Below are 27323 nucleotides of genomic sequence, written 5' to 3' on the forward strand. Positions count from 1 at the left end.
ACTGTCTAGCCAATGAAGCACTTTCATGAGCAAAAATTACAGATTTTTTGAACATGATTCCAGGAATAGTTCAGTTTTTGCAATTGGTAATTAAACTTTTGTCATATGAAGCAAGAAATCTTCTATTATTAAAAGAGCCAATTGTATATTGACCATAAAGAAATAGTAAAAGTCATAAAAACACTTCCCTTCACTGTAGGAAAATGTGTGATATTTTATTTGAGTTCCTAAGAAATATCCTGGATTTAGAATTCTTGGACCTTCACTACTTATAAATGTGAGTCTATCCTTTACCATACTGTAGCTTTTACCCTAGGTATTTGTTACATTTTATTAAAAAAGGCAAATGACCACAGTGAAAATTGATATAGAGGTAGGAGACTTCAAGTGTTAGAGCCCAGCATGGTTATGTTCAGGGCAAGTGAAGCGTCCCCTCCACTGGGATTCAATGACTGAAGATTATGAAAATACCAAAAATGCAAGAAGTCACAGGAAATATTTTTCCTCAATGGCAAAGATGACAGAAGTAGAATGTTTAAGAAGGAAGGTTTATTTGCTTCAGTTCCCCAGCTGTTGTTCAACAATTTATTTAGTTCTCATTTAGATTTTAAACTTTTGCTAAAAATAATTTCCCATCAATTTTCATTTATTTGGAAAGCCCCCATGTGCAATTTATTGATTACATCTCTGAAGAGCAGAATTAATGATATTGCCCACGTGTTGCTACAGATGGTGCAGAGTAGAGGAGGCTGAAGACCGCTACAAGGGAAGACATCTGTATTGTCTCAAAATATCAGGACGGTACGGATACTGCAATAGGAAAGAAGAGACATTATGTTAACTTTAGACAATGCACATGCTTCCATGTGAGAGTCCAAGGAACATCTGAGATGTGTTAGTGAAAATCTGTGTTCCAAGCCATCCTAGTCCCAACCCCATACATTTGGTTCAAGTCAAAGGAAGTTCATCTTTTTTGGTTTTCTCTTGTTTTTTTCTTTTTTTTCTCCAATCTTAAGCCTATTCACAACATCCTGAGTATGCCTGTCATTTAGACAATTCAATTCTACATTGGCATCTTCAAAAATCATTTTTGTGTGCCCACATTCCTGGTATAAGAAATATAAAACAACAATGGAAAATAACTTGCAATAAGTTCTTGCTATTTGTCACATTCATGCATTTTCTCATTTAAACGTCAACCTAAAAATCAACACTAGGTGGAGGTTTCCATATTATTTCCATTTTAGAGATTATACAAATTGAGACTTAGTATGATTTGTAACTTGCTCTGGTCTCACATCTAGTATAGAGTGTTGGGATTCAAACCCAAATACAAACTTGCACAAATTATAAGATGATGGATAACTTGCCTGAAAGAACTGATAATTTAACAAATGTAAGACCATACCAAAAGTTTAAAAGACCTTTGACACAGAGATGTTTGAGGATTCTTAGAAGTAGAGAATAAAGTTGATTTGTATTAATTCTAAGATTCTTCATTCTTGTGAAGATTAGAAATGTAACAGTTACACCAGAAGTAATGCCTTTCTATAAACAAACTTCTCATGAATAAGTATGTTTAGAAAATGATGGTCTTTGTGACTCTTTAATAAGTTCTAATATATATACGCATATGCATATATAAGAAAAATATATGCACATAATTTAGAGAATATAAGACAGCAGAAGGAAGAAAGTCAAACTATTCCATAATCCCACAACCTAGAAATAATCATTCTCAATGTTTTCTTGAAATTCTATTAATGTTTTTCTAGACACATGTACAAGTTTTACAGTTTTTGATGAAAATTTGAGACATTGTATATACAATTTACATTCTTTATTATATGAGCCTAAAATTACATCATGAGAATTTCTCAATGAAGTCATTTCTTTTTGATGGCTTCATTCATTTCTAATAGATAACTGGAATTTATTAAATTATTTTCCTCATGTTGAACTTTAGAATGTTTCTAATTTTTTGATATTACAGAAACCAGTAAACTTGCTTAAACATATATGTATATTTGAATAGTTGATTATAGCTGTAGAATCGATTTCTAGAAATGGAATTGCTGGGACAAAGGATCCAGTTTTTTTTTTTAAGGGTTTCTGATACATACTACCAAATTGCTTTTCCAAAAGTATGTGTCAATTACTACTGAAAGTACATGAACATGCCAAAGTCACCTTAGTCTTATCAATATGGTATATTATAATTTCTAATCTTTGTGTATTGATAGGATTTATTTTATTTACATATGCATATTACCTTATGACATTCTCATAAAGTGAATTTAGGCATGCTAAATGACTTCTTAGGTTGTTTGTCACTGTCCTCTGGTTTTGTTCATCTCTCTATTGCCATCATCTTTCCAATGCTGTGATGATGATAATGTCGATGATGATGTCAATGATAATAATGGTGACAATGATAACTAACCTTTGATGACTACTGTGTTCCATATACAGATGCACTCTTGCGGGGCAGTGTAGTTTAATAGAAAGGAAATAGATCTGCTAACAACAAGATCTACTTTTGAATTCTGGCTCCCCTTCCTACCACCTGATGATTTTGACCAAGTCATGTCTTCTGTGAGTTGCTGTTTCTCTTCCCTAAGATAGTGAGATTGAGACTGACACTGAGCATTGTCTGGGAATCACATGAGATAATGCAGGTAAGACACTTAGCAGAACAGCTGGTGCTCTGTGGGTGCTAGTTTCTTTCCCTCCTTAAGAATGTTGTTGATTTAAGTATCTAGTATAATAATTTTGTGAGTGCCAAAGAAACACTATTTAAAGTTGAAAACCTCATGAAAGTAAGTGTGGGATAGAAGAAAAATCTCAGACTCTGGAGCTAGAAAGCAGAGGTAAGCTATAACTGTCTGTTTTCAGCTGTGCCTCATATAAATGCAGGTGACAAAAGTCATTATATTAGCTGGTTGTAAGTGTTAAATGTTATAGGAAATCGATAGGAAATAGAATTGACTTATTTTTCTAAGCTTCAGAGAAAATGTAAGAAAAAAGTTTACAATAGTGTTTAGTACCCTTCTATTTTACAATAACTTTTATTGATAAAAAATTGTTTACAAACTGCAAAATAAAAAAAAAGAAAAAACTAGTAATATTTACTTAGAAAACAGTCCCAGTGTAGTTCTCATACTACTGAAAAAGTCTCCAGAGACCAAGTTTCCATTGCTGAGGTTGTCTAGAAGGTCCAGCAGTGTGGGTAACAGAGTGATGAAAATGTTGAGGATGTCCTGAAAATTATTTAAATATACAGACACAAGATCCATCTGAAGATGGCCGATTAGGAGCAGCTCAGGATTGCAGCTCCCAGCGAAAGCATGGATGGTGAGTGGATGCCACATTTCCAGATGGATTTTTATTGCCCACAGAGCAGGAGCTTCCCAGGTGGAGGAGCCCCATGGGTCGCCAGCGTGGCTGTTTTGGTCAGCGCACCTGTTTTGGCTGGCTCAGCTGCCGCACAAAATACACTGGTCCAGGAGCTGTTTTAGCTGGTGACCGAAGATCCTGGGAGACAGAGTTGCCCATTCAACTGATAAAAAGGGGGACTGAAAGAGGGAGCCAGGCCAGGAGATTCCCAGGCAAAAAAGCACCACGAATCTCAGAGCAACTGTTTCAGCTGGCACAGTGGGTCGCTGCACAGGAAATCAAACAGATCCCAGCACCTTTTCAACAGGCAACTGGAACACCTGGGAGACAGAGTCTCCCGTTCAACTGAAAAAAAAAAAAAGGGGGTCTGAGGCAGGGAGTCAGGTGATCAGGCTTGGCTGGTCCCACCCCCACAAAAAAACAGCAATCTGAAACACTCTGGATTGAGAGTTTCACAGCAAGCACAGCTGAACTCAGGACAGTCCAGCTCTGTTGGGGAGGGGCATCTGCCATTACCAAGGCAATCCACCACTATGGAGGTAGTTCACCATTGCTGAGGCAGCCGACCATTGCCAGGGCAGCCCACCATTAAGAGAGAGTCTGCCATTACAGAGGTGGGCCACCATTGCTGAGGCAGTTCTAACTATACCCGTATAAACAGGACTGCAGGGAAGTTCACATGGCAGCTGGGCGGAGCCCACGGCAGCTCAGTAAAGCCTCTGCAGACAGTGACTAGGCTGCCTCCTCGCTGGGCAGGGCAGCCCTGAAAAAAGGCAGCAGTATGACAAAAACTTATAAATAAAGCCCTAACTCCCTGGGACAGAGCACCTGGGGAAAAATAAAGGTGTTTATGCGTTCTGCTGCAGCAGACTTAAACGCACCTTCCCAGCATCTCTGATTGAACAACGGAGCTCACAGTTCAACACTTGAGCTCCTATAAAGGACAGACTGTCTCCTCAAGCAGCTCCCCGACCCCTGTATATCCAAAGAGTCACCTCATAAAGGAGAGCTCAGACTGATATCTGGTGGGTATCATTCTGGGACAAAGAGAACAGAAGAAGAAACTGGCAGCAACCCTTACTGTTCTGCAGCTGCTGCAGGTAATGTCCAGGCAAGCAGGGCCTGGAGTGGACCTCAGCAGTCCTACAGCAGAGGGGCCTGAATGTTAGAAGGAAAACTAAGAAACTGAAAGAAATAACTTCATCATCAACAAACTGGATGTCCACTCAGAGACCCAATCCAAAAGTCAACAACTACAAAGACAATGTCAGGTGGATAAATCCACAAATATGGGAAGAAACCAGTGCAAAAAGGATGAAAACATCTGAAACCAGAACACCTCTCCTCCTACAAGGGATCACAACTCCTCACCAGCAAGGAACAAGGCTGGATGGAGAATGAGTGTGATGAATTGACAGAAACAGGCTTCAGAAGGTGAGTAATAAGAAATTTCTCTGAGCTAAAAGAACATGTTCTAACCCAATGCAAAGAAACTAAGAACATTGAAAAAAGATTTGACGAAATGCTAACGAGAATAAACAACTTAGAGAGGAATATAAGTGAATGGATGGAGCTGAAAAACACAACACGAGAACTTCATGAAGCATACACAAGTTTCAATAGTTGAGTTGACCAAGCAGAAGAAAGGATATCAGAGGTCGAAGATCAACTCAATGAAATAAAATGAGAAGGCAAGATTAGAAAAAAGGGTAAAAAGTAATGAACAAAGCCTCGAAGAAATATGGGACTACGTGAAAAGAACTAATCTACGTTTGATAGGTGTACCTGAATGTGATGGAGAGAATGAATCCAAGCTGGAAAATACTCTTCAGGATATTATCCAGGAAAACTTCCCCAACCTAGCAAGGCAGGCCAATATTCAAGTCCAGGAAATACAGAGAACACCACAAAGATATTCCTCAAGAAGAGCAACCCCAAGGCACATAATTGTCACATTCACCAGAGTTGAAATGAAGGAGAAAATGCTAAGGGCAGCCAGAGAGAAAGGTCGGGTTACCCACAAAGGGAAGCCCATCAGACTCACAGCAGATCTCTCAGCAGAAAGCCTACAAGCCAGAAGAGAGTAGGGGCCGATATTCAACATCCTTAAAGAAAAGAACTTTCAACCCAGAATTTCATATCCAGCCAAACTAAGCTTCATAAGCAAAGAAGAAATAAAATTCTTTATGAACAAGCAAGTACTCAGAGATTTCATCATCACCAGGACTGCTTTCCAAGAGCTCCTGAAAGAAGCACTAAATATAGAAAGGAACAACCAGTACCAGCCACTCCAAAAACATACCAAATGGTAAAGAGCATCGACACAATGAAGAATCTGCATCAACTAATGGGCAAAACAGCCACCTAGCATCAAAATGGCAGAATCAAATTCACACATAACAATATTAACAATAAATGTAAATGGGTTAAATGCCCCAATCAAAAGACACAGATTGGCAAATTGGATAAAAAGCCAAAACCCTTTGGTGTGTTGTATCCAGGAAGAACATCTCACATGCAAGGGTACACAAAGGCTCAAAATAAAGGGATGGAGGAAGATTTACCAAGCAAATGGACAGCAAAAAAAAAAGTAGGAGTTGCAATTCTCATCTCTGATAAAATAGACTTTAAACCAACAAAGATCAAAAGAGACAAAGAAGGACATTACATAATGGTAAAAGGATCAATGCAACAAGAAGAGCTAATGATCCTAAATATGTATGCACCCAATACAGGAGCACCCAGCTACATAAAGCAAGTTCTTAATGACTTACAAAGAGACTTAGACTCCCACACAATAATAGTGGGAGACTTTAACACCCCATTGTCAATATTAGACAGATCAATGAGACAGAAAATAACAAGGATATCCAGGACTTGAACTCAGATCTGGACCAAGCAAACCTAATAGACATTTATAGAAGTCTCCATTCCAAATCCACAGAATATACATTCTTCTCAGCACCACATCACACCTACTCTAAAATTGACCGCATAATTGGAAATAAATCACTCCTCAGCAAATGCAAAAGAAAGGAAATCATAACAAACAGTCTCTCAGACCACAGGGCAATCAGGTTAGAACTCAGAAATCAGAAACTAACTCAGAACCACACAGCTTCATGGAAACTGAACAACTGGCTCTTGAATGTTGACTGGATAAACAATGAAACGAAGGCAGAAATAAAGATGTTCTTCAAAACCAATGAGAATGAAGACACAACATACCAGAATCTCTGGGACACATTTAAAGCAGTGCCTAGCGGAAAATATATAGCATTAAATGCCCATATGAGAAGCAAGGGAAGATCGAAAATAAACACTCTATCATCAAAATTGAAGGAGTTAGAGGAGCAAGATCAAAAAAACTCAAAATCTAGCAGAAGACAAGAAATAACTAAGATCAGAGCAGAACTGAAGGAGATAGAGACATAAAAAACCCTTCAAAAAATCAATAAATCCAGGAGCTGATTTTTTGAAAAGATGAACAAAATAGACCACTAGCCAGATTAATAAAAAAGAAGAGAATAATCAAATAGATGCAATAAAAAATGAAAAAGGGGATATCACCATAGATTCCACAGAAATAGAAACCATCATCAGAGATTATTACAAACAACTCTATGCACATAAACTAGTAAACCTGGAAGAAATGGATAAATTCCTGGACACTTGCATCCTCCCAAGCCTAAACCAGGAAGAAGTCAAAACCCTGATTAGACCAATAACAAGGGCAGAAGTTGAGGCAGCAATTAAGAGCCTACTACCCAAAAAAAGCCCAGGTCCAGATGGGTTCACAATCGAATTCTACCAGACATACAAAGAAAAGTTGGTACCATTCCTTCTGAAACTATTCCAAACAATCCAAAAAGAGGGAATCCTCCCCAAATCATTTTATGAGATCAACATCATCCTGATACCAAAACCTGGCAGAGACTCAGCAAGAAAAGAAGACTTCAGGTCAATATCCATGATGAACATAGATGCAAAAATCTTCAAGGAAATACTGGCAAACCGATTGCAACAGCACATCAAAAAACTTATCCACCATGATCAAGTAGGATTCATCCCGGGGATGCAAGGCTAGTTCAACATACGCAAGTCTATAAACGTAGTTGACCACATAAACAGAACCAAATACAAAAACCACATGATAATCTCAATAGATGCAGAGAAGGCCTTTGACAAAATTCAACAGCCCTTCATGCTAAAAACCCTCAATAAGCTAGGTATTGATGGAATGTATCTCAAAATAATAAAGCTATTTATGACAAACCAACAGCCAGTATCAAACTGAATGGGCAAAAACTGGAAGCATTCCCTTTGAAATCTGGCACTAGACAAGGGTGCCCTCTCTCACCACTCCTATTCAATATAGTACTGGAAGTTCTAGCCAGAGCAATCAGGCAAGAAAAAGAAATAAAGGGCATTCAAATAGGAAAGAAGGAAGTCAAATTATCTCTATTTGCAGACAATATGATTGTATATTTAGAAGACCCCATCATCTCAGCCCAAAATCTCCTGAAACTGATAAGCAACTTCAGCAAAGTCTCAGGATACAAAATCAATGTGCAAAAATCACAAGCATTCCTATACACCGAAAACAGACTTAAAGAGAGCCAAATCAAGAACGAACTGCCATTCCCAATTGCTACAAAGAGAATAAAATACCTAAGAATACAACTAACAAGGAACTTAAAGGACCTCTTCAAGGAGAACTACAAAGCACTGCTCAACGAAATAAGAGAGGACACAAACAGATGGAGAAACATTCCATGCTCATGGTTAGGAAGACTCAATATAATGAAAATGGCCATACTGCCCAAAGTAATTTACAGATTCAACCCTATCCCCATCAAGCTACCATGACTTTCTTCACAGAACTGGAAAAAGCCACCTGAAACTTCATATGGAATCAAAAGAGAGCCTGCATAGCCAAGTCAATTCTAAGCAAAAAGAACAAAACTGGAGGCATCACACTACCTGACACCAAACTATACTACAAGGCTAAAGTAATCAAAACAGCATGGTACTGGCACCAAAACAGAGATATAGACCAGTGGAACAGAACAGAGGCCTCTGAGGCAACACCACACATCTGCAACCATTTGATCTTTGGCAAACCTGACAAAAACAAGCAGTGGGGAAAGGATTCCCTGTTTAATAAGTGGTGTTGCGAAAACTGGCTAGCCATATGCAGAAAGCAGAAACTGGACCCCTTCCTGACACCTTACACTAAAATTAACTGCAGATGGATCAGAGACTTAAACATAAGACCTAACACCATAAAAACCCTAGAAGAAAATCTAGGCAAAACCATTCTGAACATCGGCATAGGCAAGGACTTCATGACTAAAACACCAAAAGCACTGGCAACAAAAGCCAAAATAGACAAATGGGATCTAATTAAACTGCAGAGCTTCTGCACAGCAAAAGAAACAGTCATTAGAGTAGATTGGTAACCAACAGAATGGGAAAAAATTTTTGCAATCTACTCATCTGACAAAGGACTTCTATCCAGAATCTACAAAGAACTAAAACAGATTTACAATAAAAAAACAAATAAGCCCATTCAAAAGTGGGCGAAGGATATGAACAGACACTTTACAAAAGAAGACATACATGAGGCCAACAAACATATGAAAAAATGCTCATCATCCCTGGTCATTAGAGAAATGCAAATCAAAACTACATAGAGATACCATCTCACGCCAGTTAGAATGGCGATCATTAAAAAATCTGGAGACAACAGATGCTGAAGAGGATGTGGAGAAATAGGAACACTTTTACACTGTTGGTGGGAGTGTAAATTAGTTCAACCATTGTGGAAGACAGTGTGGCGATTCCTCAAGGACCTAGAAATAGAAATTCCATTTGACCCAGCAATCCCATTACTGGGTATATATCCAAAGGATTATAAATCGTTCTACTATAAGGACACATGCACACAAATGCTCATTGTGGCACTGTTTACAATAGCAAAGACCTGGACTCAACCCAAATGCCCATCGATGATAGACTGGACAGGGAAAATGTGGCACACGTACACCATGGAATACTATGCAGCCATACAAAACGATGAGTTCGTGTCCTTTGTAGGGACATGGATGAACCTGAAAACCATCATTCTCAGCAAACTGACACAAGAACAGAAAATCAAACACTGCATGTTCTCACTCATAGGTGGATGTTGAACAATGAGAACACATGGACACAGGGAGAGGAGCATCACACACTGGGGTCTGTCAGGAGGAAATAAGGGAGGGACAGCAAGGGGTGGGGAATTAGGGAGGGATAACATGGGGAGAAATGCCAGAAATAGGTGCTGGGGAGGAAGGCAGCAAATCACACTGCCATGTGTGTACTTATGCAACAATCTTGCATGTTCTTCACATATACCCCAAAACCTAAAATGCAATTAAAAAAAGAAAAAAAAATGAAAATGAAAAAATAATAAATAATAAAATAAAATAATAAATATACAGGCACTTAATGTCAGCTTTGTATAGGTAGCAGCCAGAGGCTTCAATGATACCATGTTATAATTATGGTTGTGTGTCTGTGTGTCTGTGTGTCTGTGTGTGTTGTTCTCTTTTAAAGAAGGCCGAATGGCTCTGATGATTCAGATTTGCTGTAATCAACAAAATTTGGTATCAGCAGAATAGAAAATGCAAAGCAACTGTTTTTAGCGCTTCTCACATGTGCTCCATGCAAAGACTGAACTGGTAATGGAAAACCAAGGCACTCTAATTTTTTATCATCCTTCCACCCTTTCATTCTCTGCTAGACAATTTTCTATTGTAGAAAACAAAGCAAAACAGAAAACTAACTTAAAATCTACCTTTTTCCAGAGCGAAGCAGGTCAAATCCTTCATTTATTTTTTCAAAAGGTAAAACATTGGTTATTAATGCATCCAATGAAAACTTCTTAGCCATAAAATCAGCCACAAGTTTGGGAATATCTTCTTTACTCTTATAGCCTGAAAAGAAGACAATATCATTGTTAGAGTCAACCCAGGTAAGCAGGAGAATTGAAGAGAAGATTTTCCAAACAAATGAAAATTTAGAAAAGGTGCTGCATTCTGGATGCTATAACTGAAGAGAACAAGAGATAGAACACTTCAATACGCTTTTACATGCTTTGACTTGAAAAATAAATCACAGATAAACAGGGTCCTTAGTTATTCTCTCTCACACAGAGAAATCATAGTACAGATGGTTATGCCCAAATTAAGGAGAAATTTATCAGTTGTCTAAATTTGGATGTAGTTATGAAATATTGTTGTAGATTTTTGTGTCCTACTAAAAATTTCCATGCCTTCCACAGTCAAAGTACAAAAACAGATGCAGATAAAAGGTCCTGGTTAATGGTGACATCAGAAAAGGTTATCTTGGGACCTTCTGTCTGTATTAGTTCTATATCTAGTTGATTTGGAGACTATAGATAGAAAAGGAATTTTAATTTATTTTTGTTTGTTTTCAAAACCTTGCCTTGTCCATTGTAAATGGGGAGATATATGGAGTTTAATGAGAATTTGGCACTGGAACCTAACTACATACCACCATAAAGAGCTCCTTTCCAGGTGCGTCCAGTCAGTAGCAGCATAGGGTTCATTGAGAGGTTTTGGGAATCAGGAGGTACCCCTACAATGACGCTTGTGCCACATCCCTCATGACAACATAACAGGGAAGCCATCTGGAATAGAGTGAATATTTAGCATCCTTATGATGGAGTCACATAGTTCCTACTCATAACGCACAATATCATGTAATAGGCTTAGCTGGACTGAGTGTGTAGAAGGAAGAGATCATGTCTTTTGCTCCCTCATTCCCCTTTCTTTGTAAAGGATACTGTTGTGGATTTAGGAAATGCCCAGAAAATGGCTTTTGAATGAAAGAATGGATGAATAAATTGGTGTGCATTTAATTCTTCCTAATAAAGGAATAAGGAGGCAGACAGCATTACAAACATATATTAAGTCTGGTTCCTTATATAAGCATACAATTTCATCATCCCATCATTCTTAGGCATCTGTGAATTGGTTAATTCATTTTACATTGATTTATCACATAGGTATTTTGAACCCAGTACTTTCAACCAGATATTTTGATGGTGAACAAGACAAACAATTACATTACCAAAAGTTGTCTCTTGTCCACATGGTGGTGTCCCTCTTAAGTGGATTCCTATTTTATTGTCCATTTTACAAATGGACATGTTTTAAACATTGTTTTTTACCTCCCCAAATACATGTTGATTTTACATTAAAATACCCTGATTATTTGGAAACCTCAAAAGACAGTTCAGATAATCTTTTCCAGTCAGCTTTTTAAACATGTTCTGTAGTTAGAAAGTGGTTTAGGATCCCCCCAAGGTATGTAATGACTAGATTTTTTATTTTTGATTCTGACCTTTGTAAAACCAGACATCCTCAAAACATGTGCCTGTCAGACATTTGGTATCTTGAGATAAGGAACACTCCAGTTCCACATGAGAAAATGGATGAAAATATAGAAAAAGAGCATAAGGAGAAAAGCTATAACCCTGGAAAAAGTTGGATTCTCTGTAGCATTTGTCTTAGGTTAAGGCTGCTGAGACCTTTGATCTCAGGGTGCTTCTCCCTGTTACCTACACTGCTGAACCTTCTAGAAAACCTCAGCATTGAAAATGTGTTGGTCTCTTGAGACTTTTTCAGTAGAATTCTAGAGAATTCTGGGTAGGTGAAATATAGCTAGAGATGTATTTCTCATTGCAATTGATATTTATAACTGTATGAAAGAAACACCATGTAATAAACCAAAGATGATGTAAGCACTGCAAGATTGGAAATAGTGTTTTATATCAATAATGCCAACTGAGGCTAGGTGTGGTGGCTCATGCATTACTCAGCCTCTGAAAATGCTATACTCTCAGCATTTTCAGAGGCTGAGGTAGGAGAATTGCTTGAGCCCAAGAGGTCAGAGCTGCAGGGAGTTATAATTATGCCACTGCAACTCAACCTGGGCAACAGAGTGAGACCCTGTCTCAAAAAAAAAAAAGAAAGAAAGAAAGAAAGAAAAAAGACAGCTGACATTTATTGGGAGCTCACTGTATGACAGGTGGTAGTATGCTAAGTATATTACATGCAGTGTCTCATGTAATCCATAAACAATGCTATGTGATACGCAGCTTTTAAATTTGGGGGCTGGTAAAATCTGTTGACTTTTCAAAGTATTCACTCCTACTAGTATTGGATACTAGCTATGTGCCAGACACTGTCCAGTTTCTGTGATAAAATACAGTGTTGCATTTGAGCAGTCACTTTCCTAAGGGCATATTTTTGTTAATAAAACAACAATTGGCTTAAAATTACTTATTTCTTTTGGCCAAATACTAACATGTGAAAAATTTTGGAGTCTATTAAGAACACATGCAAAATTATTAAACTATTTTTGTTGAGAATGTGGGAGAAAAATAAAACGTTCCAATTTGAGAACAGAATTTGTGTTATTTATGTTTACTTGAGTTTATATCTTTTAACTAAAAATTAGTAAAGTAAATCTGATATCGCTCAGTTAAGAAAAACAAGCTCTTTTCCTCTCAAGGAAATATGACTTGAGACAGGTTTAATTAGTTAATGAAATAAAATATTTCTCATAACCTTAAATTCAACAAGCCAGGTAACAAACAGACAATGGGAAATTTCCATTCATCATTAAATATATCCTTTATACATACAACATATGTTCTGCTGCATAAATGCATCCTCCAAATTGCAGAGGCAGAAATCTCAGGGCACGTCATGGTACATACCATGGTGTCAAGCCGACCGATGACTTCAAATGAAAAATCCACACCTCCATCAGTCATTTCCTTCAGCACCTCCTGGATGGGTTTCTTGTAGTCTTGAGGGTTGATGCATTCAGTGGCACCCAACTCTTTGGCCTTTGCAAATTTGTCCTTGTTGATGTCCACCGCAATGATCCTGGCCGCTCCCGCTGCTTTGCAGCCCATAACAACAGATAGGCCGACCCCTCCCAGGCCAAACACAGCACAGGTAGAGCCTGGGGTGACCTGTATTTTCAGAAAATGCAAAAATGGATTAAGTAATGATTGTTAGAAAGTGCCTGAGCTTTATAAAGTGCCATGCCCAGTGTTTATCAAGAGCTACCCAGACTCTTCTGTCCAACCTGTTATGGAAACCTATTTTGGCTTCAGTTGCTTTATTTTTAAATTCAATGGGTTGAACTAGCTGAGTGAGTCTCATATGGCTGTACATTTGATTCATCTGGGGAGCTTTACAAACTATCCCACTGTCCAGACCACAGCCCATGCCAATTAAATCAGAATCTCTGCAGGTGAAACTCAGTCATCAGGTGACTCCAATGGGGAGGCCAGACTGTGAAGCAGGGGACTGGATGAACCTTGAGATCCAGATGGTAGTGGTTACAATATTGAAGAGACTCTCAATTGCTGAAAACCCATGATAGCCAGGTTCAGTATCTCACACATACACAAAGGCAATATTTGGAAAATAAAATAAGTGGAAAAGGCTACTGCAGGGGAATAAAAAAGATTTCACTTTAACCATCAATAATTAACTCTTTGATTCATTTATGTTTGGTAGTCATGACCAATATATCCCTGCTTTAAAAAATACACTAGTGAAAAATGCAGCAATGAAATGTTTGTCTATATTTTAATAATAAATAAAATCTATTATTATGAGTATCCTCAGCTTCTGTTCTTTGGTAGGGTCACTTAGACCACCTGCTAAAACAGATGAGGCAATTGAACAAGGGACTAAGTGCTAAAATCACAGAAATTTGGAAAAGATGCCTTCTAAATTCTTTTTAGTTTGCTAGGGCCTTTGAATATACCCAGTCTCCCATAGTCAGCCTTCATCGGGGGTAGCATGCTTTAATGTCCCAAATAATCTCATTATTTTATTTCCATAACGGTGTCTATTCAGTCATTCATTCACCAAGTGTTATTCAATATTATGGCAGATAACACTATTTTCAACATTACTTAGAAAAATAGAAGACTCGTGACTATGATTTAAAAGCACTAATAATTATGTATTGTGATCCAAAATTCAGCAGGAGATTTTAAAAAGATATTTTAGTCTCAGCTCTCATATTACCTAGCAGTGAGCCTTTGGGCAAATATATTTATATCACTGGACCTCGGTTTCATAAAATAAAGCATACTACTAGACTTTCAGCCTTTCCAGATGAGGAGGCTTTAAAGAATTTCTGCTTGAAATTTACCACGTCTGAAGTATATGTGTGTGTTCATGGCAGGGGAGTTAGTTTTAGCGGTGAAATTCCATAATGAGTGAATGACGCATCACTGAAGCTTCGTTACTTTCCTCTAAGAATCCACAGAGCGGGTGAGCCTTGGTTTGGAGGTGCATCGGGTAGAGCTTTGGACTTTACTGCTGATTCTAATTCTGGGAGTAGGGGATCCACAGACTAGATGCTCCTCAAGGGCAAATGCTTCATTTCATTTATTTTTGCTGTCTGAGAACCTAGCAGAAACTATGGTGCCTGAGACATGTGTGGGTGCTCTCTAATTGTTGAATGAATTACTACGTGAGTTCTCAGGCCTAACATTTCATTCTCTTGTAAAGAGCAAATACAGAAGAGTAATTATTGAAATGACATCTTTACTCTCAATAACTTTTTATCTGTGATAAACAGGTGAAATTTCTAGCATGTGCTCTCAATTCTTTTTGGGTCATTTTTCTACTTTTAACCAACACTCCAAATCTCCAAAAATAATCTTTGATTCTTGTGAGAAAGTGCTTCCCTTTTCGTTCCTGACAGTCTGCGTGTAACCGGTTTTATCACCCATTGTCATTCCTACCTTGGCAACTTTGACTGCAGACCCATAACCAGTTGAAAATCCACAGCTAATGAGGCAGACTTTCTCCAGGGGCGAGGCTGCATCAATTTTGGCCACTGCACTCTCATCTGCCACTGTGTACTGGGAGAAGGTGCTGACGCCAACGAAGTGGTGAATGGGCTTCCCTTTGCAGGTGAATCTAATGGTGCCATCCTGCAGGGTCCCCCGAGGATTGCTGAGACTGGGCAGTGCAATACACAGACACACAGGCATGAGACAGGAGCATAACTAATGTGCAAACTCAAAGTCTATGCAAACAGAGCATCAGAAACCTACTCATTTTTGAGGCAGAAGTTGCTTGTCGGGTTTTTACAAATTCTGCATTTTCCACACTGAGGAGTAAAGAGCAGGATGACTTTATCACCTGGAGAGGGATAAAACAAGTTCTTAAATTTCTATCCAGAAATTAATAGAGCAAAAACCTAAAGCTCAAGTGTATTGACTAGAAAAGCATGTTTCTCTAAAAGTCTTTAAGGAATAAAGTTCAGTCACAACTATGTCATTGTTCACTGCCTGCCACAGCCTTGTTTTCAGTTTGAGTTTATAAATGCCTGATGATTCCTAAAGAGAAAATGCAAATGTGAGAAACAACACGGCTTACAAAAATTACTTCCACAGCATTAATAGTTAACTTTCATGCAGTGTACTGATTTCCTCTAGAGGCTTTGCAAACGTCATTTTATTTAAACTTTAAAAGTATTAGATATTCTTACTGTAAATATAAATATAAATTTTAGTTGAAAGTCAGCTATTACAGTGCCTGAAGATCTGGTATTTTGTAAAAGTTTGATTTACAATAAAATGAGAATTTGAACCAGTTCTTGGCTTTTCAAAGTGATTGTGCTTATCTTTATTATGAAATAAATGCTTTAAAAATATCTGTTTGGTTTTTTTTTAGGAAAACTTATAAAAATGGGACAAAGAAGAATTCCAGAAATTTATCTGAGAACCCCAGCCCTTCACAAAAAGCTGTTTCTAAAAGAAAGTAGAAATAGATTTTAGAATAAGAATTGTTTCTTTTAGAATAAGAATTGGCTTACAAATGTTTTCAGCTGATAATTTGTAAATTATCTACTTTTCCTTTTACGGTGGAGGGAACGGGTAAAAAGCAAGGGTGTCACTTTGTTGTGAATTTATTTCTGACTAAAGGAAATAGAGCTAAAACATAATTTGGACAATTTCTTTCATTATTTTCTGTTTACCATTTAAATTAGTATTTGATAAGGGGGCAGTGTGAATCTATAGGCCAAAGCAATTTTTTAGAATTAAACATAATTTTTATTTTTAATCACCTATGCTATACATTCTACACGATCAAGAAAAATGGTTGGTGCATTAACATTTTATAGGTGAAATTTACGTGAAAATGATGGTATGGCAATGTCCTAGTTATTCACCCTTTACTTCTAAAAGTATTTATATTAATACATAATAAGATTAGGGTAAAATAAATATTGAAGATAAAATAATTAGTAATCTGTAACCAGTCGCATTTAAGCACGGCTAAAGGTAATAAGGTAGACATTGTTGATGGTGGATGGCTCCTGCTATGTTTCTTTCATTTCCTTTCACCTAGTCTGTTTCATTCAGTCCGTGCTCGGGAAGAGACACCATGTCGGAAGAAGAAATTGGTGAAGGGGCTGCATAAGTCACCCAAGAAAAAGTCATGTTTATTCAGCCACAGCCATGTGGCCTCTGTTTTGTGAACTTAGCACAGAACAGTTTCCATATTTGTATTTTTTCTTTTCTCCGTTTCTACTTCTGTGTGGGCCCTGACAGAAGACAGTGTTCAGCAACACCAACACGGAAGTTATTAGACTATGAATTCCACACTGGTAGGCACTGTGTCTCTTTTGATCCTCGCATATTTCCAGGCTCTAATCTGGTGCCTGGTGTATAGCAGATATTCAACAAATAATTGTTGAAGGGTAGAGTACACGCGTGCCTGAATGCATACGTGCTTGAGTCAGGCAGGCAGAGAGGGAAGGAGGAAACCTCTGAAGTCCCGGCTGCCCTGTGACCTCGTGCAAGCCCTTTCATCTCTCATTGCCTTGGTTTCCTCATCCAGGCTGAGTAATCTTGTGACGGTGAACCAAGGTGTGTTCCCTGAGCGTGAATCCTGTACCTGGTTTGATTGTAGTCACCCCTTCTCCAACACTCTCCACGATGCCGGCTGCCTCATGGCCTAAAATTGCAGGAAGAGGGGTCACCAGGTTGCCACTAACCACGTGGTCATCTGTGCGACAGATTCCTACTGCCACCATCTACAGAGTAAAGAGAAAAGTAGATTCAGAAAAGATTATGACTCTCAGATGGGTTTAACATAACTCAATTTCCTGAAATTGTGCTTCCAAAATGTATTCAAGAATTTTGCTAATAATCTCTACTATTTCCAAATATGAAAGATTCAGTTTATCACCAAGGTCATTCAGTCCAAAACCCTTCTCTACCTTCCCTTCTTGAATTAAACAATTTAGAATAATCTGTGAAATAACTAATTCTGAAATATTTGTCTTATAAAATATACAAGAATGCATGCTTTAGAAAAATAGAAATAGAAATAGCAAAGTAACACATAGAAAATATCTAATGCTAATTGATTTTGAAGTCTTGATATTCAACGTTTGGAATTTTTTTCTGTACAAACACATTCTTTTGTGTTTTACTTGAATTATACTGTATGTACTCTTTGACCACGTTTTAAAAATTTAAAATTTATATTTATACCTTTCCTTAACAACAAACGTAACTTAATTTTCTGGATGATCATATAAAATATGCCTGTTGGCTGGGTGCAGTGGCTCATGCCTGTAATCCCAGCACTTTGGGAGGCTGAGGCAGGCAGATCATGAGGTCAGGAGATCGAGACCATCCTGGCCAACATGGTGAAACACTGTCTTTACTAAAAAATACAAAAATTAGCTGGGTGTGGTGGCATGCACCTGTAGTCCCAGCTACTTGGGAGGCTGAGGCAGGAGAATTGCTTGAACCAGGGAGGCGGAGATTGCAGTGAGCCAAGATTGCACCACTGCACTCCAGCCTCGTGCCTAGTAACAGAGTGAGATTCTGTCTCAAAAAAAAAAAAAAAATGCCTGTTAGTGGATTTTTTGATGTTTCCATTTTTAATATTCTCTAGTTTTTTAAACTTAAAATGAAATAAAAATGGAAAAATATTTCACCTTAATGCGAACTTCATAAGCCTTAGGAGGTGCCACCTCCACATCCTCAATGGAAAAGGGTTTCTTTACCTCCCATAGCACAGCTGCTTTGCATTTTATTACCTAGAAAATCAAACAGAGAGATGGTAACAGTGTTTTCCCACTCTTGAAGTCAGAAATTGTGTCTTTTCATCTTTGTATATGCAACATTGAGTCCCATGTCTGGTACCTAGAAAGTGCGCCATAGAAATGAAGACCTATGGTTTATAAAGAGAATAAAAATATCATTTAAAAAAGCATAATAAAAAGAAAGATAAAGTATAATAAGACATTGAGAAAAATGAAATATATTCGGGTGGCTGGCAAGATAGCTGAACAGGAACAGCTCAGGTCTGCTGTTTCCAGTGAGATCAACACAGAAGGGCAGGTGATTTCTGCATTTCCAACTGAGATACCCAACTCATCTCACTGGGACTGGTTAGACAGTGGGTGCAGCCTAAGGAGGGTGAGCTGAAGCAGGGTGGGGTGTCCCCTCACCCAAGAAGAGCAAGGGGTCAGGGAACTCCCTCCCCTAGTCAAGAGAAGCCATAAGGGACTGTGCCTTGAGAAATAGGGCACTCCGGCCCAGATACTACTCGTTTCCCATTGTCTTCACAATTGGCAGACCAGGAGATTTCCTAGGGTGCCTATGCCACCAGGGCTTTGGTTTCAAGCACAAAATGGGATGGTGGCTTGGGCAGACACTGAACCGGCTGCAGGAGTTTTTTTTTCATACCCCAATGATGCCTATAATGACAGTGAGACAGAACCTTTTACTCCCCTGGAAAGGGCACGGAAGCCAGGGAGCCAAGTGTTCAGGCTCAGCAGATCCCACCCCCATGGAGCCAAGCAAGCTAAGATTCACTGGCTTGAATTCTCAATGCCAGCACAGCAGTCTGAAGTCGACCTGGGATACTCAAGCTTGGTGAGGGGAGGGGCATCTACCATTACTGAGGCTTGAGTAAGTGGTTTTCCTCTCACAGTGTAAACAAACCCACAGAAAAGTTTAGACTGGGTGAGGACCACCACAGCTTGGCACAGCTGCTATAGCCAGACTGCCTCTCTAGATTCCTCCTCTCTGGGCAGGGCACCTCTGAAAGAAAGGAAGCAGCCCCAATCAGGGGCTTATAGATAAAACTCCCATCTCCCTGGAACAGAGCACTTGAGGGAGGGGGCAGCTGTGGGCACAGCTTCAGAAAACATAAATGTTTCTGCATGCTAGCTCTGAAGAAAGCAGTGGATCTCCTAGCACAGTGCTGGAACTCTGCCAATGGACGGAATTCCTCCTCAAGTGGGTCCCTGACCCCCTTGCCTCCTGACTAGGAGACGCATCCCAGCAGGGGTCAACAGACATCACATACAGGAGATCTCTAGCTGGCATCTGGAGGGTGACCCTCAGAGAGGAAGTTTCCAGAGGAAGGAACATCCAGCAATCTTTGCTGCAGCCTCTGCTGGTGATACCCAGGCAAACAGCATTTGGAGTGGACCTCCAGCAAACTCCAGCAGACCTGCAGCAGAGAAGCCTGACTGTTAGAAGGAAAACTAACAAATAGAAAGAAATAGCATCAACATCAACAAAAAGGACGTCCACATCAAAACCCCATCTGAAGGTCACCAGCATCAAAGAACAAAGGTAGAAAATCCACGAAGATGAGGAAAAACCAGAACAAAAAGGCTGAAAATCCCCAAAACCAGAATGCCTCTTCTCCTCCAAAGGATGACAACTCCTCACCAGCAAGGCAACAAAACTGGATGAAGGATCAGTTTGATGAATTGACAGAAGCAGGCTTCAGAAAGTGGGTAATAACAAACTCCTCTGAGCTAAAGAAGCATGTTCTAACCCAATGCAAGGAAGCTAAGAACCTTGAAAAAAGGTTTGGGAAATTGCTAACTAGACTAACGAGTTTAGAGAAGAACACAAATGACCTTATGGAGCTGAAAAACACAGCATGAGAACTTCATGAAGCTTACACAAGAATCAATAGTCAAATCAATCAAGTGGAAGAAAGATATTAGAGATTGAAGATCAACTTAATGGAATAAAGCATGAAGATAAGATTAGAGAAAAAACAAAGAAAAGGAATGAACAAAGCATCTAAGAAATATGGGACTATGTGAAAAGAACAAAGCTATGTTTGCTTGGTGTACATAAAAGTGACAGGGAGAATGGAACCATGTTGGAAAACACTCTTGAGGATATTACCAAGGAGAACTTCCCAAACCTAGTAAGACAGGCCAACATTCAAATCCAGGAAACACAGAGAACACCAAAAATATACTCTCTGAGAGGAGCAACTCCAAGACACATAATTGTCAGATTCACTAAGGTTGAAATGAAGGAAAAAATGTTAAGGGCAGCCAGAGAGAAAGGTCGAGTTACCCACAAAGGGAAGCCCATAAGAATAACAGCGGATCTCTCTGCAGAAACCCTACATGCCAGAAGAGAGTGGGGGCCAATATTCAACATTCTTAAAGAAAAGAATTTTCAACTCAGAATTTCATATTCAGCCAAATTAAGCTTCATAAGTGAAAGAGAAATGTCCTTTACAGACAAGCAAATGCTGAGAGATTTTGTAACCACCAGGCCTACCTTACAAAAGCTCCTGAAGGAAGGCCTAAATATAGAAAGGAAAAACTGATACCAGCCACTGCAAAAATACACTAAATTGGAAAGACCATCGACACTGTGAAGAAACTGCATCAATCTATGGGCAAAAAACCAGCTAGCATCATGACAGGATCAAATTCACACATGACAATATTAACTTACAATGTAAATGGACTAAATGTCCCAATTAAAAGACATATACTGGCAAACTGAATAAAGAGTCGAGACCCGTCACTGTGCTATATTCAGTAGATGCATCTCATATGCAGAGACACACATAGACTCAATATAAAGGAATGGAAGAATATTTACCAAGCAAATGGAAAGCAAAAACAGGATTTGCCATCCTAGTCTCTGATACAAGAGACTTTAAATCAACAAAGATCAAAAAATACAAAGAAGAGCATTACATAATGCTAAATGGATCAATGCAACAAGAAGAGCTATCTATCCTAAATATATATTCATGCAATACAGGAGCACCCAGATTTATAGAGAAAGTTCTTAGAGACCTACAAAGAGACTTAGACTCCCATACAATAATAGTGGGAGAGCTTAACACCCCACTGTCAATATTAGACAGGTCAACAAGACAGAAAATTAACAAGGATATTCAGAACTTGAATTCAGCTCTGGATCAAGCAGACCTAATAGACATCTATGGAACTCTGCACCTCAGATCAACAGAATATACATTTTTCTCAGCTCCACATTGCAGTTATTCTAAAATTGGCCACAGAATTGGATGTAAATACTCCCCAGCAAATGCAAAAAATGGAAATCATAACAAACAGTCTCTCAGAACTCATGATTAAGAAACTCACTTAAAAACATACAACTACGTGAAAACTGAGCAACCTACTCCTGAATGACTACTGGGTAAATAAAAAAATTAAGTCAGAAAAAGATAGGTTCTTTGGAACCAATGAAAACAAAGACACAATGTATCAGAATCTCTGGGACACAGCTAAAGCAGTGTGTAGAGGGAAATTTATAGTATTAAATGCCCACAAGAGAAAGCAGGAAAGATCTAGAATTGGTACCCCAAGAGACACAAAAAAAACCTTCAAACATTAATGAATCTAGGAGCCGGTTTTTTGAAAAGATTTACAAAATAGACCACTAGCTAGACTAAAAAAGAAGAAAAGAGAGAAGAATCAAGCAGATGCAATAAAAATGATAAATGGGAGATCACCACTGATCCCACAGAAATACAAACTACCATCAGAGAATACTATAAACACCTCTACACAAATAAACTAGAAAATCTAGAAGAAATGGTAAATTCCTGGACACATAAACACACCTAAGACTAAACCAAGAAGTCAAATCCCTCAATACTCAATAACAAGTTCTGAAATTGAGGCAGTAATTAATAGCTTATCAACCAAAAAAAGCCCAGAACCAGACAGATTCACAGCCAAATTCTACCAGAGGTACAAAGAGGAGATGATACCATTCCTTCTGAAACTATTCAAAACAATAGAAAAAGAGGGATACCTCCCTTACTTATTTTAGGATGCCAGCATCATCCTGATACCAAAACCTGGCAGAGATACAGCAAAAAAAGAAATTTTCAGGCCAAAATTTCTGATGAACATTGATGTGAAAATCCTCAGTAAAATACAGGCAAATCAAATCCAGCAGCACATTGAAAAGCTTATCCACCATGATCAAGTTGGCTTCATTTCTGGGATGCAAGGCTGGTTCAACATAATGCAAATCAATAAACATAATCCATCACATAAATAGAACCAATAACAAAAACCACATAATTATCTCAATAGATGCAGAAAAGGCCTTCAACAAAATTCAACAGCCCTTCATGCTAAAAACTCTTAATAAACTAGGTGTTGATGGAATGTATCTCAAAATAATAAGAGCTATTTATGACAAACCCACAATCAATATCATACTGAATGGACAAAAACCGGCACAAGACAAGGATGCCCTCTCTCACCACTCCTATTCAACATAGTATTGGAGGTTCTGGCCATGGCAATCAGGCAAGAGAAATAAATAAAAGGCATTCAAATAGGAAAAGAGGAAATCAAATCGTCTCTGTTTACAGATGACATGACTGTATATTTAGAGAGCCTCATCATCTCAGCCCAAAATATTCTTAAGCATATAAGCAACTTAAGCAAAGTCTCAGGATACAAGATCAATGTGCAAAAATTACAAACATTCCTATACACTAGTAATAGACAGAAAGCCAAATTTTGAGTGAACTCCCATTCACAATTGCTACAAAGAGAATAAAATTCCTAGGACACAACTTACAAGGGATGTGAAGGACCTCTTCAAGGAGAACTACAAACCACTGCTCAAGGAGATACAAGAGGACACAAACAAATGGAAAAAATTCCATGCTCATGGATAGGAAGAATTAATATTGTGAAAATGACCATAATGCCCAAAGTAATTTACAGTTTCGATGCGATCCTCATCAAGCTACCACTGACTTTCTTCACAGAATTGGAAAAAAACTACTTTAAATTTCATATGGAACCAAAAGAGAGCCCATATAGCCAAGACAATCCTAATCAAAAAGAATAAAGTTGGAGGCATCATGCTACCTGACTTCAAACTATACTACAAAGCTACAGTAACCAAACAACATGGTACTGGTACCAAAACAGAGATATAGAACAATGGAACAGAACAGAGGCCTCAGAAATAACACCACACTCTACAGCCATATGATTCTTGACAAACCTGACAAAAACAAGCAATGGGGAAAGGATTCGCTAGTTAATAAATAGTGTTGGGAAAACAGTCTAGCTGTATGCAGAAAGCTGAAACTGGACCTCTTCCCTACACCTTATACAAAAATTAACTCAAGATGGATTAAAGACTTAAATGTAAGACCTAAAACTGTAAAAACCCTAGAAGAAAACCTAGGTAATACAATTCAGAACATAGGCATGGGCAAAGACTTCATGACTAAAACACTTCATAAGTAAAGCAATGGCAACAAAAGCCAAAATTGACAAATGGGATCTAATTAAACTAAAGATCTCTGTAGAGCAAAGAAAGTTTCATCAGAGTGAACAGGAGACCTACAGAATGGGAGAAAATTTTTGCAATCTATCCATCTGACAAAGATCTAATATCCAGAATCTACAAGGAACTTTAACAAATTTACAAGAAAAAACCAACAACCCCATCAAAAAGTGAGCAAAGGATATGAACAGACACTTCTCAAAAGAAGACATTTACATGGCCAACAAATATATGAAAAAAAGCTCATCACCACTGGTCATTAGAGAAATGCAAATCAAAACCACAATGAGAAACCATCTCACATCAGTCAGAATGGCAATCATTAAAAAGTCAGGAAACAACAGATGCTAGCAACGATGTGGAGAAATAGGAATGATTTTACACTGTTGGTGGGAGTGTAAATTAGTTCAATCATTGTGGAAGACAATGTGTGGCGATTCCTCAAGGATCTAAAACTAGAAATACCATTTGACCCAGTAATCCCATTACTGGGTATATACCCAAAGGATTATAAATCACTCTAAAGTCACATGCACATGTGTGTTTATTGTGGCACTGTTCACAATTGCAAATACTTGGAACCAATCCAAATGCCCACCAATGACAGACTGGACAAAGAAAATGTGGCACAAATACACCATGAAATATGGTGCAGCCCTAAATAAGGATGAGTTCATGCCCTTTGTAGGGACATGGATGAAGCTGGAAACCATCATTCTCAGCAAACTAACACACGATCAGAAAACCAAACACCGCATGTTCTCACTCATAGGTGGGAGTTGAACAATGAGAAACATAGACACAGGGAAGAGAACATCACACACTGAGGCCTGTTGGTGGGGGGTGGGGAGGGACAGCATTAGGAGAAATATCTAATGTAGACGACAGGTTGATGGGTGCCGCAAACCACTATGGCACATGTATACCTGTGTAACAAACCTGCAGATTCTGCCCATGTACCCCAGAACTTAAAGTATAATAATAATTAAAAAGTAGCTTCCGTTTGAAGATCACACTCTCTTTGTCTTACGGGACACAATTATATGGTGTGTTCTTTCCTACGTTCAAAATATATGGTCCGAGAATAGAGGAGTGAAAGTAGAGTGAACCTTCTCACTAATATGCCACAGAACATCAGCACTGCAGGTTTTGGGGAAATGGTTCCACTGGAAAACATAAAAATGAATCCACTGATGTTGAAACTGAGACTTTCACCTGGCCATTTTGCATGTCTTATGCCACCGAAGGAATAAATGAAAAGGGGAATTACCCTAATGGCTGAAGTGATTGATCTGAACTACCAGAGAGTAATTGAGTTTCTCTTGGATTTCACCTTACCTACGTTTTTCCCTATGCTAATTTTAACCTGTATCCTTCGTCTATAGTACAATATAACCATAAAAGCAAAAAAAAAAAAAAATTAGCCAAAAATTAAATAGCAACAATAATAGTGGCTAATATTTATTGACTTATTTCTATGTACCAAATATGATTCTCAGTGCCTTACAGTATTAATCCATTGAATTCTCCGAACTATTTTATGAAATAGATGTTAGTATTGTCACCATTTAGCATTTGAGGAAAATAAAATTCTGGATAGGTAAACATAAATGAAATGCTGTCAAAAAGCTGTTATTGATGTTGTGCCCAAGAGGGGATGATTGTCTATTTCATCAGTTATTATTTTCATTAATATAATTGGTTTATACTTTTGCTTTATGAACTAATTATTTCTTTAGAGTTTGGCAAATTTGAATTTCCTTTTTCTTAGTCATTTTTTTATTAGGAATGTAAATATTAATTAGTAATAAATGGAAGTAAATGAGGTGGAATAAGAACAGTAACAATGGGCTACTGGTGATTTCCAACTAGTCTTACCGATACGAGCCTGTTTGTCACACAGTGTAGAGAGAAGCCTCAGAACCTTTAATGAATTATCATAATGAGATATTTTACTGTGTGGTACACTCCTAACACAAAGAATGACTAGAAATAGATGCACAGGTTTATGTAATTAAGCAATTAAAAATATCAATGGATTATATTTGATGACCACATGCACCTGTAAACACATTGAACAAATAAGTATAAATGTATGGAGACCAAACATCTGTATTCCTAGTGCTAAGTGATTCAAATTGTATTATTATTCAAATTGCATTATTAATTTTCTGTAAAACCATATTACTTTTACATGGGGAAGATACTGTCCCATAGGATTTCTGTGGAAATTACCTGAATTGTATCATAGTGGACCCCTTTTAATCAGAATTTGCATGTTGATGTCTTGCTTAACCTTGATCATTCTAATGTTGTGAGATCCATGAGCATTAGTAAGATATTTTATAGTAAGGGTAAATGGTATTTTGAAGTCTTCTGAATCCAATTCCTCTCACAAAACTTTTGTCAGACAAATTTAATGTGTTCATAAAAGTATATTCGAATAATAACATGTTTGAATTATCATTTCTTAATATAAAGATAACTTCTGATTAAAAACTTTTCTAACTCTGGATTTACAAAGCAGTCATAATTAGCTTGGAATAAACTATCATTTTACTGAAAATTTATTTAATGTAGGAAACAAAGACTTAATAAATATAGGTTCTACATATTCTTGTTAAAGTTTTTTAGGAATAACTTATTTCCACTGTAGTTCAGTATACATTACATATTGAGGCATATATTGCATATCATTTCAGTGTAGCATTTCTAATTCAGCTATAATTTTTAAAGTATTCATCAAATACTATATTCCTTTCTTTGTTATATTGATGAGAATGTATCTCCAACAGTAATATATTTTCGCTTACTTTCCCTGCTGTGCTCATGTTGTTTCTTTCTTCTCTGCTGACCAGGAGACTGGTGAGTCCTTGTGGATTTCTTCTCTGCTTGACTACATAAGCAGATATTTATTGCATAGATATTTATTCTGTTTGCTTGTGTAACACTCATTTCCAATTCCACACGTGATCTGTCTTTAAGCCACATCCATTGGATTACTCTCAGACTATCAAAACATAATGAAAAAGATACTGAACTGGCGCTCAAAATATTGACTTTTCAAATTCCAGATAAGATTTTGTTTTCATTAGGTTAAATATTAAGTTAAAATGATACACTTTAACAACTGTCTCTTTTCCTCACTCTCCCCCACCTCTTGAATTCCTTGTTTCTCTTCTCTCAATCCTACACAGCTCGTTCTGCGTTCTGTTTTCCCTTTGTC

The 27323-nt window shown here is 37.9% G+C and overlaps 1 protein-coding gene across 1 annotated transcript; it reads right to left on the reverse strand.

The window, feature by feature from the left end:
- Positions 1-529: 529 nt before the first annotated feature.
- On the reverse strand, positions 530-27014 carry LOC110567003 (alcohol dehydrogenase 1C-like). Its single transcript, XM_021670107.2, has 9 exons — positions 26911-27014; positions 18466-18567; positions 17412-17550; positions 15563-15650; positions 15248-15467; positions 13190-13450; positions 10957-11092; positions 10238-10376; positions 530-810 (listed from the first exon to the last, which is right to left on the reverse strand). Exons 1-9 carry the CDS (start codon positions 26926-26928, stop codon positions 786-788), a joined length of 1128 nt encoding a protein of 375 aa, XP_021525782.1. The 5' UTR covers positions 26929-27014; the 3' UTR covers positions 530-785.
- Positions 27015-27323: the final 309 nt, after the last annotated feature.

The sequence above is a fragment of the Aotus nancymaae genome, unplaced genomic scaffold (assembly GCF_030222135.1).
Source record: "Aotus nancymaae isolate 86718 unplaced genomic scaffold, 86718_ANA_hifiasm-v0.15.2.pri h1tg000006l, whole genome shotgun sequence".
Classification (NCBI taxonomy): Eukaryota; Metazoa; Chordata; class Mammalia; order Primates; family Aotidae; genus Aotus; species Aotus nancymaae.

Excerpts from the sequence above, each read along its gene's own strand:
- LOC110567003 (XM_021670107.2), bottom strand. Across the intron at positions 15,651-17,411 it reads GGTGACTACAATCAAACCAG|GTGATAAAGTCATCCTGCTC; the intron begins GTACAGGATTCA and ends ATCCCTCTCCAG. Across the intron at positions 13,451-15,247 it reads CTGCAGTCAAAGTTGCCAAG|GTCACCCCAGGCTCTACCTG; the intron begins GTAGGAATGACA and ends CTGAAAATACAG.